Consider the following 16,764-nt stretch of genomic DNA (forward strand, 5'->3'; position numbering starts at 1 on the left):
AGTAGGTAGAAAGGTAAAGGCTTGTCTGAAACAGCGAGGAGATATTACAGAATAAGGAGAGACAAAGTTGCAAAGTAAGGAGGGAATAAGAGGCATTTGAGAGAACAATAATATGTTAATTCCTTTTTAAATTGTTTTGGGGCAAGGTAGAATGTAAGTATTATATCATAAATGATTAAATCTCCCTGAAAGGGGTGAATTAAGTGTTGTTCTCATGGAGGATGAGTTGGAAACAAAGTGTTGTGCCCTAAGTAATAATGACTGTTTAAAATTTTCACTTTTGGAAATTAATTAATTAATTTATTTGTTTGTTTGAGATGGAGTCTCGCTCTGTTGCCCAGGCTGGAGTGCGGTGGCGCAATCTCGGCTCACTGCAACCTCTACCTCCCGGGTTCGGGCGATTCTCCTGCCTCAGCCTCGGGAGTAGCTGGGACTACAGGTGTGCGACACCACACCCAGATAATTTTTGTAGTTTTTAGTAGAGACAGGGTTTCATCATGTTGGCCAGGCTGGTCTCAAACTCTTGGCCTCGAGTGATCCTCCCACCTTGGCCTCCCAAAGTACTGGGATTATAGGCATAAGCCACCACTCCTGGCCACTTTTAGAAATTTGGAACTAGTCTTTAGAGCCTTATTTTGTGATTGCAAGCTGTAAAGGTACTTGCAAGTTACTACTGAGGTTGTTTCTTCAGAGTTAAGTTTGAGAGTTTTTTTTTTTTTTTTTTTTTGAGACAGGTTCTCAGTCTGCTGCCCAGGATGGAATGCAGTGGTGCGATCTCGGCTCACTGCAACCTCCGCCTCCCGGGTTCAAGCGATTCTCCTGCCTCAGCCTCCTGTGTAGTTGGCAAGCGCCACCATGCCCACCTAACGTTTGTATTCTTAGTAGAGATGGTCCTGCGTAGCTGGCAAGCGCCACCACACCGCCTAATTTTTGTATTTTTAGTAGAGATGGAGTTTCTCCATGTTGGTCAGGCTGGTCTCGAACTTCTGACCTCAAGTGATACGCCCACCTTGGCCTCCCAAAGTGCTGAGATAACAGGTGTGAGCCACCGTGCCTGGCCAAGTTTGAGAGTTTTACCAGAATAAAATTTCGGTTACTTAGTTCTTCTTCAGTCTTTATTTCCCTATTTTATGACAACAGAAGGAAAGAATTAGTATAAAATTTAAACAAACCAAAGCAAAACAACAGCCAAACCCAAGTTAACTTTTCCTTACCTTGAAATTCGAAACAAATGAAGTGTAACTTGTCTTCATTCAGATCATGATCTGAAAGAACATTTATCTGTGACAAGAGGGAGAAAAAGAAACAGTTGAGGAGCTTTTCCTTTGTGTTTTGACAAAAATACTGTTTTTATTAGTTTTTAAATTTTATTATTAGTTTTTGAGACAGAATCTTGCTCTGTCGTGCAGGCTGGAGTGCAGTGGCGCGATCTTGGCTCACTGCAACCTCTGCCTTCTGGGTTCAAGCAATTTTCATGTCTCAGCCTCCCCAGTAGCTGAGATTACAGGTGCATGCCACCACTCCCTGCTTATTTTTGTATTTTTAGTAGAGACAGGGTTTTGCCATGCTGGCCAGGCTGGTCTTGAACTCCTGACCTCAAGTTAGCTCCTCGTCTTGGCCTCCCAAAGTGCTGGGGTTACAGACGTGAGCCACAGCACCCGGCCCCAAAATATAGTGAATTTCTAGAATGTTACGCACTGTATTTAATTATTCAAAATGTTCTCAAATATTTCTTAGACTTTTGGTACATTTATTATTTTACGTCATTGTTAAATATCCTATTTAATTAGTGTGAATGATTACAAATTGACAAATTCTTTAAAAATATTACTGCAGTAATTGCCGTAGAACCGAGCGTTCAAATGAGACATTTGTCAGAGAGCATGACCCCAAAGTAGTTTTATGGAACTTTGCATAGGTTACTTGTTGCTTTGCATAGATTATTTGGCCATTATTCTTGTGGGTGGACCTGCCCACAAGATAGTTGGACAACATGTAAATAGTTATTAAATGTGTTCCACTCAGTTTTTCATGTGCATATTCAAACATCAAGATAAAGTCCTTTTAAGGCCATCCATACAGAAAAGGCTTCAGGGTTGTAAAGGACCTTAAAAAATTGTTTAATCATGCATCCAGCAATTTTTTGAATCTCTTCCGTGTGTCCTTGCGGTTTCCTCTTGTACACTCACTGCCTTCTGAGGTGACTGAAAATGTTCTTTATTATAAATTCTTACTTGAATTGATGGCAAGATAGGACTTTACTAATTGGCTTATTACCTCAATTCATGACATTACTTTTAATATAGTTTTCTAAATTAGTCTTAAACTTATTTAAAGGTAACAGCTGTTTGATAAGGTATTTGTATGGCTCCGGTCTTATATCATTGTTTGTTTCTTAGGAAATGTGAAGTATTTAAAGAATTAAAATTCTTTACCATAGAGCTCTTCACATGTATAGCCTTTTTATCAGAAACACACTAAAGCACTATTTGCATTTCCTAGAAACTCATGTGTCACAGTTACTTTGTGTTTTTAACTAGGTAGTTACTTGAATTTATTGTTAGGTCTATTATTTAATGAGTCTAACCAAATTTTAACGTCTGTTATGAAGTTTAATAGTTTAAAATAATTTAAAAATACTTTGAGTTTATGGAATGAAAACACTTTCAAGTTTATGTGTTGGTTAAAAATGTTTTGAATCAATAGATGTGTCATTTTAAAAATGTGGTATATACTAGTAAATTTGTGAAATATTTTATCTTTCAGACGAGGATTAAATCCACCACACAGGGTGAAATCTATCTCCATGACAACATTCACACAACAGGAGATTGAATTCTTACAAAAACATGGAAATGAAGTAAGTGGGTTTTTTTTTTTTTTTTTTTTTGCAATTTTCAACTTTTTTGTTGGCAGTCATTTTAATAAGATTTAATAAGTTATTTAAAATATTGAATTTTGCAGTCTAAAAAAGTTATTTTTGGATTTTATATTTAGATATTTTAAAATGTACTCAATTAATAATGTATTTGGAATTGTTTACTACGTAAACACTTTACCGTAAATCTGAGGTTGACATGTGTGTATTTAAAAGTCATCAGTCTTGAATATAAAAGGTGTTTCGGAGGACACTCATTATTACAGTTACTGTTAGTCTTTGCTTTAAAAGTCAAAAAACAGGAAGAGAGTTCATTTTGTGATGTTATGTTAAACTTGTTAGGGGTTGTATGATCAGCTTTCACTTGAAGTCCTCTATTTTTCCTAAATTTTTAACTTTGGATGTGTATGTGATGTGTAATGTTTAGCAGGTGTTCAGTAGGGAGGAGGTTGGTAGTTCTCAGTGGCAGCCTAGTGTCCTTGGGAGTAAGATGGTGTATTTGGATGGAAGCTTTTTTTCTTCTTGCCTTTAATGGGCTTCCAGTAATTCCATTCTGTTTGCTTGTTTGCTTTTAGCTCTATGTTTTGCTATTAGTAAAAGGTTTTAAATTTTTCTAATATTTTTAAAATTAAATTAAAGAGAGTGGGCATTTTTTAATAATCCTGGGGTAAGGATGAACCAGTTAACCCAAGTTGATTAATAATAGCTATTATTATTTGACAGAAAAGTCTCATTTTCTAGAAAGGATAAGTAGTACTTTAGTGGTAGTGGTACTCTTCTGGGTGCATCTTTGATATCCTTAATAAACATAACATAAGTTAAATATTAAGATTTTATTAGTTTTAATCTTCTCTTTGACCCTTAGAAAATATATGCAAGCATTTTACACTCTGCCTTCCTAATATTTTGAAAGTAATATCTTAAAATTGTTTGCCTGCTTGTGATGTCCATGTGCTTTTAGTTCTAAAATAGTGAGGAAATACAAATTCACAGCTATGAAATATTTTTAAATACATGATTTAAAGAAGAGAGCACATTTTGAAGTCTCCAGATTTTGCCAATGACAAATTATTTTGAGTATTCAGATTCCAGACTAATGTGACTACATTATAAGAACATGTAAAGTTGGGTGAAAGGGTAGGAGGCTTTTAATGACAGTAAACATAGAATAATATATATGTTGATTAAAATACAATTTGAACTATTTGTGTAAAGTTTACAAGTGGGATTAACTTAACAGTGCACACTTGAAGTTACTTAGGATGTTGGCTTCGTGTGCAACATTTTGGAAATTAGAATGGAATCAGAAATAAAAAATACTATTCTATCTTTAGGTTAAAAATATGACAGTAGGTAAAACCAGAGTAACAAAACTGTGATAACAGCAGTCCATTTAACAACATGTGAGATACAATTAGGTGGAGACTGGTCCAAAAAAATACCAAGATTGAAGGCGTATATATTTTTTTATATGTGGTGGGAACATTGATCTACTTTCTTAACAAATTTTTAGGTGTGCAATATTGTATGGTTAATTATAGACATAGTGTTGTATAGCAGATCTCTAGAAATTAATCATTTAACTTTATACCAGTTGAATTACAGCTCCTCATTTTATCTTCTGCCCCTGGTGCCCCTGATTCTACTCTCTGCTTCTCTGGGTTTGACTATTTTAGATACCTCATATAAATTGAATTATACAATATTTGTCCTTCTGTGATTGGCATATTTCACTTCATGTAATATCCTCAAGATTCATCCTTATTTTCATGTATGGCAGGATTTCTGAAGGAATATTTTTTAATGCTGTAGCATTAAGGTAAATTTAGAGTATATAAAAAGAATTAGTTGATTTTGAGGAACTCACTGTATCAAAAAGTAGAAGCAAAATGTAAATGTTAGAAGTGAGTGAAGTGTATTCATGAATCTTAAGTCCTACAAAGAGATATGCAAGTTGGTAGACCACTCAAAGTACTTACCATGACAATCACTGTCACTATGCTGGGTATTATAGATGTGGTTATAGATGTGTTACACTGGCTTAGTGGACAAAGGGCTCACAGTTGGTGCAACAGATACATAACAGATAATTGCAACATGGTGTTAGATAAATAATGATAAGAATAAGAAGTATCAGCAGTAGTATGGAAAAGGGACTCAGTATTTTGGTGGGAAGGAGAGGATTGGGAAGACCCCACAGAACAGGTAACACATTTATTGGTTTTTGAGGGTAACTGGAACTTAAACTGGTAGTGAAAGTCACTAAAGATGGAGCAAAGAGTAGAAAAAAAAAGAAGGGAAGCTTGCAATAGGTTGCTAGGAAATATACTAACCTTGTAAATGCTTGTTAAGAAAGACAAACATATCTTCTCATAGTATACCAAAGAACATCTTAGAACCAAAATAATGGACAGGTATGTTTGGTTCTTTGCAGTATCAACAGTATCTTAAAATTTTGAGAAGTGTGTAGAGGGTGAAGATACGAAGTGTGGGACAGTTGGTACAGCTTTATAACCAAATATTTATGGGTTTCAAGTGCAAGTGTTTTATTATCAGTTTATCTTTTTTAAACCTTTAAATCATAAGTATCACTTGCATAGGGAATAGTACCAGAACGTGAGTTTATATTTCAAAATAAGTTGCCATATTTCTCTTGTCACCTTTTAATAGTTTGGAAAGGGCCATATTCAGTCACATTAAGTTTTGGATTAAAAAGGCTCTATCATACATCTTGTGCGTGAATGAGTTCATGCCTGAAGATGAGTATTTCCAAAATTAAAAGATCAGAAAGTATATTGACTTTGGCAGCAGCCTTGGATCTTTGATCCCTACCAGGGAGTTTTAGTGTGCTGGGGGGCATGTTTGGTTGTTGTCACTATTGGAGGATGTTGCTGGCTTAAGCAGGCAAGCACCATGAATGGTGAATGACTTGTGATGTGTTGAACAGAATTAACCTGCGTGCCATATGCTATGAATGTTCCTCCAGACATTTATATGTGGGAAACATCTGTGTATGGTCTTCTGCATATGTAATTTAATTCTGTTTTAATACTTGCATTATAGTTGAGCATCCTATTACCAAAGACAGTCGTGCTCCAAGCCCAGAATCAGAGTGAGGTGGGCTACCAAGTTACAGGGCAAAGGGCATGGATACAATCGCACAACTGATGGCAATACTAATTATATTTTAGTCATCAATAAAGTATATCTGTATTGGTCTGTATTAGTAGCTGTGGTAAGCAAATAATGTTATTACTGTTTATAGATATGCATAGAGACCATACTTTTTACAGAGTATATCATTAGTTTCTACAGATGTGGTTTACAAATTTCTTGACTATTACTTTAGTGTTTATAGACTTCTACAGTGTGTTTGGTGGAGCAGATATGTACATTATTAAGTTACAGAACATAATATGCCAGATGCTAGTAAAATATTTTGCATTGGAGCACTTTGTTTTTATTTGCTGAAGTAATTTTTGTCATTTTTTTCAGAACCAAAATATTTCACAAAAAGTTTCCATGTATTTCTTTTGTAATGCTTTCTTTTGTATCAGTTACTTTAAAAACAAAACAAAACAAAAACCTGTAGTGATCTTGGCACTGTAGCTCCCCTGTAATCCCAGCACTTTGGGAAGTGAAGGTGGGAGGATTCCTTGAGACCAGGAATTTGAGACCAACCTGGGCAACAAAGCGAGATCCCATCTCTACAAAAATTCAAAAATTAGCCAGGCATGGTGATATATATCTGTAGTCCCAGGTACCCAGGAGACTGTGGTGGGAGCATTGCTTGAGCCCTGGAGTTCAAAGCTGCAGTGAGACATGATCATATGACTGACTGCACACCAGCCTGGGTGACCAAGAGAGATACTGTCTCAAAAAAAAAAATAAATTCTGTAAGTGATTTTCTGTATGTCCTCATTTGTGATGTCATGGGCAAATCATGGTTTTCCAGTTAAAGGAAGGTGGATTAACTTCTGATTATAAAGTTAATGGAAGGTGGACTGGTGAACGCTGCTACAGATAGATAATTCAATAGAAAAGAAAATGTAGAAATAATTTTATTTTGAAATATGTATAGTTTATGTTTTCTAGTAGTAAGTTAACCTTCCTAATTATGTTTGAAGACTAAAAGTAAAAACATTACTACTGGCCAAGTGTGGTGGCTCACGCTTGTAATCCCAGCAGTTTGAGAGGCTGAGGCGAACGGATCAGTTGAGGCCAGGAGTTCAAGACCAGCCTGGCTAACATGGCAAGACTCTGTCTCTACTAAAAATATATATGTATTTAAAAAAAAAATAGCCAGGCTTGGTGGTGTGCACCTGTAATCCCAGGTACTTGGGAGGCTGAGGTGGGAGACTCACTTGAACCTGGGAGGTGGAGGTTACAGTGAGATTGTGCCACCGCACTCCCATCCTGGGCAACAGAGCGAGACTGTCTCTAAAAAAAAAAAAAAAAAAAGCATTGATGCTCCACAGGCATGGTATATGTGTAGGAGTAAAATCAGGCATTGTGTGCCAGTATTTGATTATCTTTTACTAGATTAAAAACAAAACAAAATGATTGCTTTGAAAACCCATGCAATAATGTACACTTTTCCCATTAACATTCATGATTGATTCATTTTTGAAGCGGAAATTTATTAATAAATTACCTGCTGTGGGAGAATGGCGTGAACCCGGGAGGCGGAGCTTGCAGTGCGCCAAGATTGCGCCACTGCACTCCAGCCTGGGCGACAGAGTGAGACTCTGTCTTAAAAAAATAAAATAAAATAAAAATAAAAATAAAAAAATAGATTGCCTAGGTCCTACGGATACAAAAACTGAGATGATTCCTGCCCTCCCCTTGCAGTCTTTTAGGGCAGGAGACATAATAAAAGTACAGTGGTCTTGTGCTGAAAGCTCAGATTTGGACTATGCAGGTTATGAACCTTGGGCAAGAAGCTTCTGAGCCTTCCTTTCTGTTAGTAGTAACTATAATACCTGTGTATAAAAATGCTAGGATTTTTTTAATTAGGCCAGCTTGTGAAAATTCCCAGCATATTTCTTTTCAGATAGTATTTATTTATTGAATCTGAATCTAAAGTGGTAGAAGTTATAAGAAGAATTATCAATTTTCATTTTCATTCTTGATTTGGATGGTTTCTTTAGGGGAATTTTTCAGTTTTCATAGCATGCTGTCATGTCATTTACATTAATATTCGGGTTATGTGTTTAAACTCTTGGAGCATTTTAACTTCAATTTTCTGCTGAGTTTAATAATGAAAATTGATAGTTATTTTAGTAACAATATATTGTCATTGTAGAGTGGCAGAGTTAAGTTACGTACTCAATAATTCAGGATTTACAATTATTCTGTTGCTCACATCTGGGGTTGGCAAACTGTTTCTAATGGCCAGATAGTAAATATTGTTGGCTTTGTGGGCCACCTGTATTCTCTGTTGCATAACCTTGTTTGAAATCCACTTCTCCCCGCCAACACACACACAATTCTTTAATGTAAAAACCATCTTTAGATTAAGGCAATATAAAAAGCCAGTGATGACCCAGTTTGGTCTGCAGATTGAAGATCTGTTGATTGAAGATGTATAGAGCTCTTATTTTTCAGCTTGCAATGTAAATCTTTTTATGACCTGGCTTCTTAACCTTATTGCTAGCAGAAATGTTTTAACTACAATGATCTTTGTTTCGTTTCCCATATGTGCTATCTGTATTCTAATTTTCTTACCATTTTACCAATGCTGGCTTTTATTTTTGCTTGACTTTTCTAATCCTATCAGTCTTTCAGGAGTTTTTATCCCTCAGATACTAACACCCCCATAAGTATTTTAAACTGTTTAAAAAATAGCATGCACTAAAAGATTTACAAAAAAAATTTTTTTTGTTGTCGTTATTGCTCTTAGTTTCTTCTGTATTGGTCTTACTGCCCTCAAGACATTATAGATATCTCTGTGGCATAATCTTGCATATTTCTTAATTATACCTAAAGCAGTGAAAATGCACAAGCATATATATCCAAGTGAGTTTCTTTCTTTGGGGGGCCGGGGGGATGGAGTCTTACTCTGTTGCCTAGGCTGGAGTGTAGTGGTGCCATCTTGGCTCACCGCAACCTCCACCTCCCAGGTTCAAGTGATTCTCCTGCCTCAGCCTCCCAAGTAGCTGGGATTACAGGCATGTAACACCATGCCTGGCTAATTTGCTAGGACTCAAAAAAATCCATGGTTTAGTTTGATTACCACCAATTTATGAACCTTGTCACCTTGGGCAAACCACTTCCCTGAGCTTCATTTTCCTTTGTAATCTGAGAAGTATCTGTTTTGCCTATTTCATGAGCTTGATTTCAAGGTAGTATATAGGAAAACATTTTGAAAATTGATGTATTATGTAGATGTAAGATCATGGTTTTATTTTATTTTTTAAAATTAAAATAAAATTGTTTTCCCCAGGTTTAGTAACTTGCCCAAGATCGTACTTTTATGGGCAAAGATACTTTTCCAGTTGATTCCTGAACGCAGAAAATAAGTATCACGTAGGAACATGGCATGCTTTGAATTGAATTTAGGGTGGAGATAAATTTTTGCAGAATTTCAGTCAGTATGATGGTATCAATAAATGAAAACTTTCCCTAATAATACATTGGAAAACATTTTAAACTACAAAATTAATTAATTGAGGGAATAGCTTCCTAGAGGGATATTTGAGTTTTAAAACCATCCAATTAAAATATTAAAGCACACTATTGTATTATTTAAGGGATATTTATTTAGTGTCTGCTTATTTATGCACATGTCTGGCCTCTTAAGCATTTTGAAAGAAGGGTATGGCACCATAGCTCTTCTAAATATTAGCTGAATCTAGTCAGTAGTAACTTAGTAAAGTTGAAAATATTTAGAGTGTATTCTTTGATAATTAACTGTTGGCTTTCAGAGAAATACACTAATTAACAAAAATGTAGAAAATGTAGGGGCGGGGATAAAAAAAAGGAAAAAGAAAATGTAGACATGTTTTTGTTTTGAACATATTATAACCTGTGGGTCTTTTTGAATGATGACAGAAAACCCAGAGCTTTATAGAAGAAGCTAGATGTTATGTTGTTAGTTTGTATCTACTCTGAGAGTTTAATTTTTTTTTACATTACATATTCTGGGTTACAGTGTTTATTTCTTTGTTTGCCTTACCATTCTAGCTTTCTGTAATCTCTTAGCTTGTTTTTTTCTTGCCATTGTGTGTTATCTTCTAAAAAATCTTATTAACTCTAATTAAAACAATATAAATCATTAAACGTTTTTGTTTCTTTTTAAAAGACTTTTTTTTGTGGAGGTATTCATGCACTTACACAAGTAGATAATATAACAAACTTCTATCAACACATTGCTTTTTATTATTTTTAAGCAAATGCAAAACATAAAATTTCATCTGTAAACTCAACTCTCATGTTATCTGTAAACTTCAAGGGCTTTAAAATATATATAGCAACAGTGCTATTTTTGTCCCTATGACAGTTAATAATAATCTAGTCATCTGGTCAGTGTTTAAGTTTTCTGTTGCTTGTAAGTATCCTACTTTTCTTTTTTTTCTTAATAGTCTGTTTGAATGAGGATCCAGGTAAGATCCACACATTGAGTGGTTAAAATGGGCTTTAAAACTTTGTACTGCTTATAAAGGATTGGAGGCTTGGCTGGGCACCATGCCTCATGCTTGTAATCCCAGCACTTTGGGAGGCTGAGGCAGGCGGATTACTTGAGGCCAGGAGTTTGAGACTAGCTTGGGCAACATGACAAAACCCCATCTCTACTAAAAATGCAAAAATTTGCTAGGTGTGGTGGCGTGTGCCTGTAATCCCAGCTACTCTGGAGGCCGAGGCACAAGAATCGCTTGAACCCAGCAGGCAGAGGTTGCATGAGCCAAGATGGCACCACTGTACTCCAGCCTGGGTGACAGAGTGAGATTCTGTCTCAAAAAAAAAAAAAAAAAAAAAAAGGATTGGAGGCTAGATGGTTCACAGTGACATCTGCAAAGATTGGACTGGAACGGGTCTGTATTAGTGGTATGTGGCATAGATTCACCCTGAGGTTTGTGTTAAGACAGTGGGTGCCTCAGGCCAGGTAGTTATTCTGGGGCCGGATAATCTGTAACCTGGGGCCCCTGCCAGCTTGAAGTCCCTGGGAAACATAGCAGCTCAGGTGACTTCCAGTGCCTTGTGGGACACTCACGCAGCACGAGTGCTACCTGGTACACATCTGAGTTGTAGTCCTTTTCCTGTGCCTTTTCCATTGCTCTGACATCAGCTACTACTCAGTCTCCTTAAAATTGATACTGGATTCTTACTGCAGGACAAGAAGCCTGTTTGTTTGTCAGGACAGCAACTGACATTCATTTTGGCAACAGAGTATGCCATCTGATTATGGGGTATGTTATGAGCTGGTAAGAAGAAAATAAACAGGCCCTCCAGCCTCATAGGTTTTTGAGGAATTGGTAATGATGTTTAAGGTTTGGGTAGTAGTAGCCAAAGACCATGCCTGCAATAACTTCTTGTTGATTTGGGTGATATTTTTTGGTCAGTCTCCTACTGGACCATGTTTCCCACCACTTCCCCAAGGACAGTCTCATACTGGCCTGTGATCCTAGGTTTTTTCCAAGGATGGAGTGGCTATGAGCAGTTACCTTTTGGTAGAACTTGTCCTGCTTTGTGCCATCTAACGGCAGCATAGTGTGGTAGGTCTTACGGCAGGTGAGCTGCTCTGCCTGCAGGGAGCCTGATTTGGCTATCTGCTACATTGTCTCTCAGAACCTGCTCTCCTAGATAGCTACAGCAAGACTCTGGACTTGGGCAGAGAATGCTCAGAGCCATAGCACAATGGCCAGATCTACCTGTTTTCCTCCGCTTCTCCAATGTTATTGTGAAAAATTCCAAATACATATAAAAGTTGAGAAATTATGCAGGTAAAATAAACATTGTGCTGTATTTGCCTCAGCAGATATCTGTACTCATTCAGTCCATCTTATATTTCAAAGTAAATTCAAAACATTAGTTCACATCACTTCTATAAACTGCAGTTCATCTATCTTTTTATTTTTAAATTAAATTAAAAAAAATTTTTTTTTTTGAGACAGAGTTTCGCTCTTGTTGTCCAGACTGGAGTGCAGTGGCATGATCTTGGCTCATTGCAGCCACCGCCTCCCAGGTTCACGTGATTCTGTTGCCGTAGCCTCCTGAGAAGCTGGGATTACAGGCGCTTGCCACCATGCCCAGCTAATTTTTTGTATTTTTAGTAGAGACGGGGTTTCATCATATTGGCCAGGCTGATCTTGAATTCCTGACCTCAAGTGATCCACCTGCTTCAGCCTCCCAAAGTGCTGGGATTACAGGCATGAGCCACCGTGCCCGGCCTAATTTTTTTTTTTTGAGGTGGCATCCTGCTCTTGTCGCTCAGGCTGGAGAGGTATGATCTTGGCTCACTGCAACTTCCGCCTCCTGGGTTCAAGAGATTCTCCTGCTTCAGCCTCCGGAGGAGTTGGTGCTACAGGTGCCCACCACTTGGGCTAGTTTTTGTATCTTTAGTAGAGATGGGGTTTTGCCATGTTGACCAGGATGGTCTTGAACACCTGACCTCAGGTGACCCATCCACCTTGGCCTCCTAAAGTGTTGGGATTATAGGTGTGAGCCATTGCGCCTAGCTTGGTATATCTATCATTAATTAGAATTCAGTATTCATTCAATTTTTTAGGTATAATTTATATACAGTGGAGCTTAAGAATCTTAAGTGTACTTTTGGATGAGTTTTGATCATTGCTTCCAATTTGGTAACCCAAAGCCCTGTACAAATATAGCACATAAGCATCATTACAGACAGTCACTGGACACTTCTTCCTATTCAGTCCTTCCCTGAATTTTTTGAGACAGGTTCTCAACTTCTGTCCCTCCCAGGCTGAAGTGCAGTGGCTGGATCACAGCCTACTGCAGCCTTGACTTCCTGGGCTCAGGTGATTCTCCCACCTCAGCCTCCCAAGCAGCTGAGACCACAGGCATATGCGTCCATGCCTGGCTCTTTTTTTTTTTTTTTTTTTTTCTTTTTTTAGTGGAGACGGAGCCTACTCCTGAGGCACTGTTTTGTTTTGTTTTTTTAATTCACATTCATATGAAAAAAGTTAAAGTGTGATTTTAAAAATAACCCTTCTTCCTTTTTTTTTTTTTTTTTTGAGGTAGGGTCTTATTCTGTTGTCCAGGCTGGAGTGCAGTGGTGCAATTACAGCTCACTGCAGCCTTGACCTCCTGTGCTTAAGCAGTCCTCCCACTTTAGCCCTCGAGCAGCTGGGACAACAGGTGCGTGCCACCATACCTGGCTAATACTGTTTATTTTTGTAGAGACAGGATCTTACTGTGTTGCCCAAGTTCGTCTCAAGCTCCTGACTAAAGCGATCTACCTGTCTCGGCCTCCCAGAGTGCTAGGATTACAGGCCTAGACTGGAGTACAGTGGTGCAATCTCAGCTCACTGCAACTTCCGCCTCCCGGGTTCAGTTGATTCTTGTGCCCCAGCCTCCCGAATAGCTGGAACCACAAGTGCACACCACCACTCCCAGCCAATTTTTTGTATTTTAGTAGAGATGAGGTTTTGCCATGTAGGCCAGGCTGGTCTGGAACTCCTGACCTCAGGTGATCCACCTGCCTCGGCCTCCCAGTGTGCTGGGATTACAGGCATGAACCACCATGCCTGGCCCTCATTTATTTTCTTATTGATATCTTCGGCAAGTAGGAGTTTTGTCATTTTGATGTAATACAATTTATCAGTTTTTTGTTTTATAGAGAATGATTTCTCTTCCCTGGTTAAAAAATCTGCTTCCTCTTAAATCATGAGGATAATCCTATTTATTTTAGAAGCTTTACATTTACATCTGTGATCCATCTCAAATTAATTTTAGTGGATGGTGTGATAGGGATTGAGGTTTGTATTTTTACCTGAATATATACACTTCTAGCTCTATTGTTGAAAACACTTTTCTTTTCTCAGTGTTGCTTTGGAGTCTTTGTCAAAAATGAAATGACCAGGCCGGGCATGGTGGTTCACGACTGTAATCCTGGCACTATGGGTGGCAGAGTTGGGCAGATGGCTTGAGCCCAGGAGTTCAAGACCAACCTGGGCAACATGGTGAGACCCTGCCTCTACAAAAAATACAAAAATTAGCCTGGCATGGTGGTGTGCATCTGTATTCCCAGTTAGTTGGGAGGCCGAGGTGGGAGGATCACCTGAGCTTGGGGAGGTTTTAGGCTGCAGTGAGCTGTGATTGCACCACTGCACTCCGGCCTGGACATCAGAATGAGATGTTGTTTCTCAACAAAAAAAAAAAAAAAAAAAAAAAAACCGCGTAATTATGGGTTATATGTTCTCTATTTAGTGTCATTTATTTATTTGTTAACCCTTATGCCTTACAACACTGTCTTTTGGTTACTCTGCCTTTCTAGTAAGTCTTGAAGTCAGGTAGTACAAATCCTTCAGTTTTCTGTTTTAAAGATTGCATTAGATATTCTGGGTCAGGGGTTGACTGACTAAAGCCTGTGGGCGAAATTTGGCCTGTTGCCTGTTTTTATATGGTCTACCTGATTGAGCTACCATTGTGAGACATGGAGACCAAGCTGGGTTTTCTGTCCCTTCCTTCCTCATTTCTCCCTCCACTGTTGGCAGCTTTGGGCACCAAATGGTGGAATCTGGGAGTTGATGACTCAGTCACCTTTGACCAGTTGCCCAAATTGAGATGCTGGGCTCTTTGGGAAGTTGGAAAGGCACATCAGGATCTGGGTGTCACTGCGGTAGAGAGTGAAAATGACCACAGTGCGGATTATCTTTTTGTCATACTGGTTTTGATAAATTGTACTTTCAAGGGAATTTGCCCATTTCATCTAAGTTGTCATATTTATTGACATAAAGTTATTCATAATAGTCTTGCTCTGTTAATGTATATGGGATCTATAATTATTTTGCTCTTTTATTATTTCCTTCTGTTTACTCTGGGTTATTTCCTCATTTTTAGCTTACTAAAGGTGGGACCTGAGGTCATTGATTCTACAGCTTGCTCTTTGAATACAAAGTTAGAAGAAAGATAATGTTATTAAGACATTAATAAAGAAGGGAAAATTTATTTACTACTTATTAAGTGGAAGTAGATTGTCATAAAGGTCTTCATTCTCATCTTCGTGTTCAGTAGGCTGAGGAGGAGGAAGAGGACGAGGGACTGGTCTTGCTGTCTTGGAGGTAACAGAGGCAGGAGAGGTGGAGGGGAGGCCAAAGAGGCAGGGACACTTGGTGTAAATTTTTTATTTTTTGTTTTTTGAGACAGGATCACAAGTTCCCTCACTCCCAGGCTGAAATGCAGTGGCTAAATCATGGCTTACTGCAGCCTTGACTTCCTGGGCTTAGGTGATTCTCCCACCTCAGCCTACCAAGCACCTGTGACCACAGGCATACGCCACCATGCCTGGCTCATTTTTGTATTTTTAGTAGAGACAGAGCTTCACTGTGTTGCCCAGGCTGGTCTCTAATTTCTGGGCCCAAAAGATCTGCCCACCTTGGCCTTCCAAAGTGCTGGGGTTATAGGCTTGAGCCACTGTGCCCAGCCAACTCGGTGTAACTTTTGTTGAAAAAAACCTGTGTTTAAGCGGACATGCACACTTCAAACTCATATTGCCAACTATTAACTTTTTAATGTGATCATTTTCCCTCTAAGCTCTACTTTAACTGTGTTATATAAATGTTGATGTATTTTATCATTTGGTTCAAAATGTTTTCTGATTGCCCTTGTGGGCCTTCTTTGACCCATTGATTTATTTAGTAGTGGTTTAATTTTTGCATATTTGGGATTTTCCTAGGTCCTTTACTGTAATTGATTGTTGAGTTAATTCTATAGCATCAGTGAACATTTTTAATATATTTTCACTGCTTTCCTTTTTATTGAGACCTCTTTTATGGTCCAGCACGTGTTCTGTCTTGGTGAGTGTACAATGTGTACTTGAAAGGAGTGTGTTTTCTGAAGTTGTTGGGTGTAGTGTTCTATAAATGACAATTATAGCTCTGTGATTGATGATGGTGTTTAGATGATGTGGATCCACCTTACTGATTTTGGTCTAGTTAAGTAACTGCAGATAGAACAATTGGACAGCTGGTGTGGATTTACATATTTTTTTCTATAATTTTTTGCTACCTGTATTTTGAAACTTTATAATTGGTGCTGGTATATAATTATTATGTCGTCTTGATTACGCCATTGTTATGTAATGTCTTTTTTAATGTTTGATAATACTCTTTTTTGAAATTTACTTTATCTCATACTTATATTGTTTTTTCTTTGTAGTGATGGGTTGTTGTGAAACACTTTATTTTTGTTTTCAGAATGTGACTGTGATGCACCTGGATATGCTTTGTGTGTATGTATGTATTTATCCTACTTGTGGTTGATGATGCTCTTGAATCTATACATTTTTCATTTACCAAATTGGGAAAATTTCAACATTTTCCCACCAAATATTTTTTCTGCCTCATTCTCTCTCAGCTCTCCTTCTGAGATTCCAATTCCATGGATGTTAGGCATTTTCATACTGTTCTGCAGTTTCCAGAGGCTCTCTTAATTTTTTTCCCTCCATCTTTTTACTTTACAGATTGGACAATTTCTGTCTTATCCTCAACTCACTCTTCTGTTATCTTTAAGCTCTGATTTTTAACTTTAGATACTGTATTTTCCATCTCTAGTATTTACATTTTTTCTGTTATTTCTAGAGTTTCCATTTCTCTGCTCAGATTTTGTTCATTTTTAATTATTGTAAAGATGTTTTCTCTTTTAATATGATCTTTTATTTATTTATTTTTTTTGAGACGGAGTCTTATTCTGTCATCCAG

The 16,764-nt window shown here is 37.7% G+C and overlaps 1 protein-coding gene across 10 annotated transcripts in view; it reads left to right on the plus strand.

Moving 5' to 3' along the window:
• The window catches only part of LOC105473976 (ArfGAP with FG repeats 1), a 90,477-nt gene that overhangs the window by 14,374 nt on the left and 59,339 nt on the right, over positions 1–16,764 (plus strand). For all 10 annotated transcript variants that reach the window (XM_011728265.3, XM_011728268.3, XM_011728269.3 and 7 more), the window contains exon 2: positions 2,767–2,860. In XM_011728265.3, the coding sequence (XP_011726567.1) occupies positions 2,767–2,860 (94 nt within the window). The remainder of the gene's footprint in view (positions 1–2,766; positions 2,861–16,764) is intronic.

The sequence above is a fragment of the Macaca nemestrina genome, chromosome 11 (genome assembly GCF_043159975.1).
Source record: "Macaca nemestrina isolate mMacNem1 chromosome 11, mMacNem.hap1, whole genome shotgun sequence".
Lineage (NCBI taxonomy): Eukaryota > Metazoa > Chordata > Mammalia > Primates > Cercopithecidae > Macaca > Macaca nemestrina.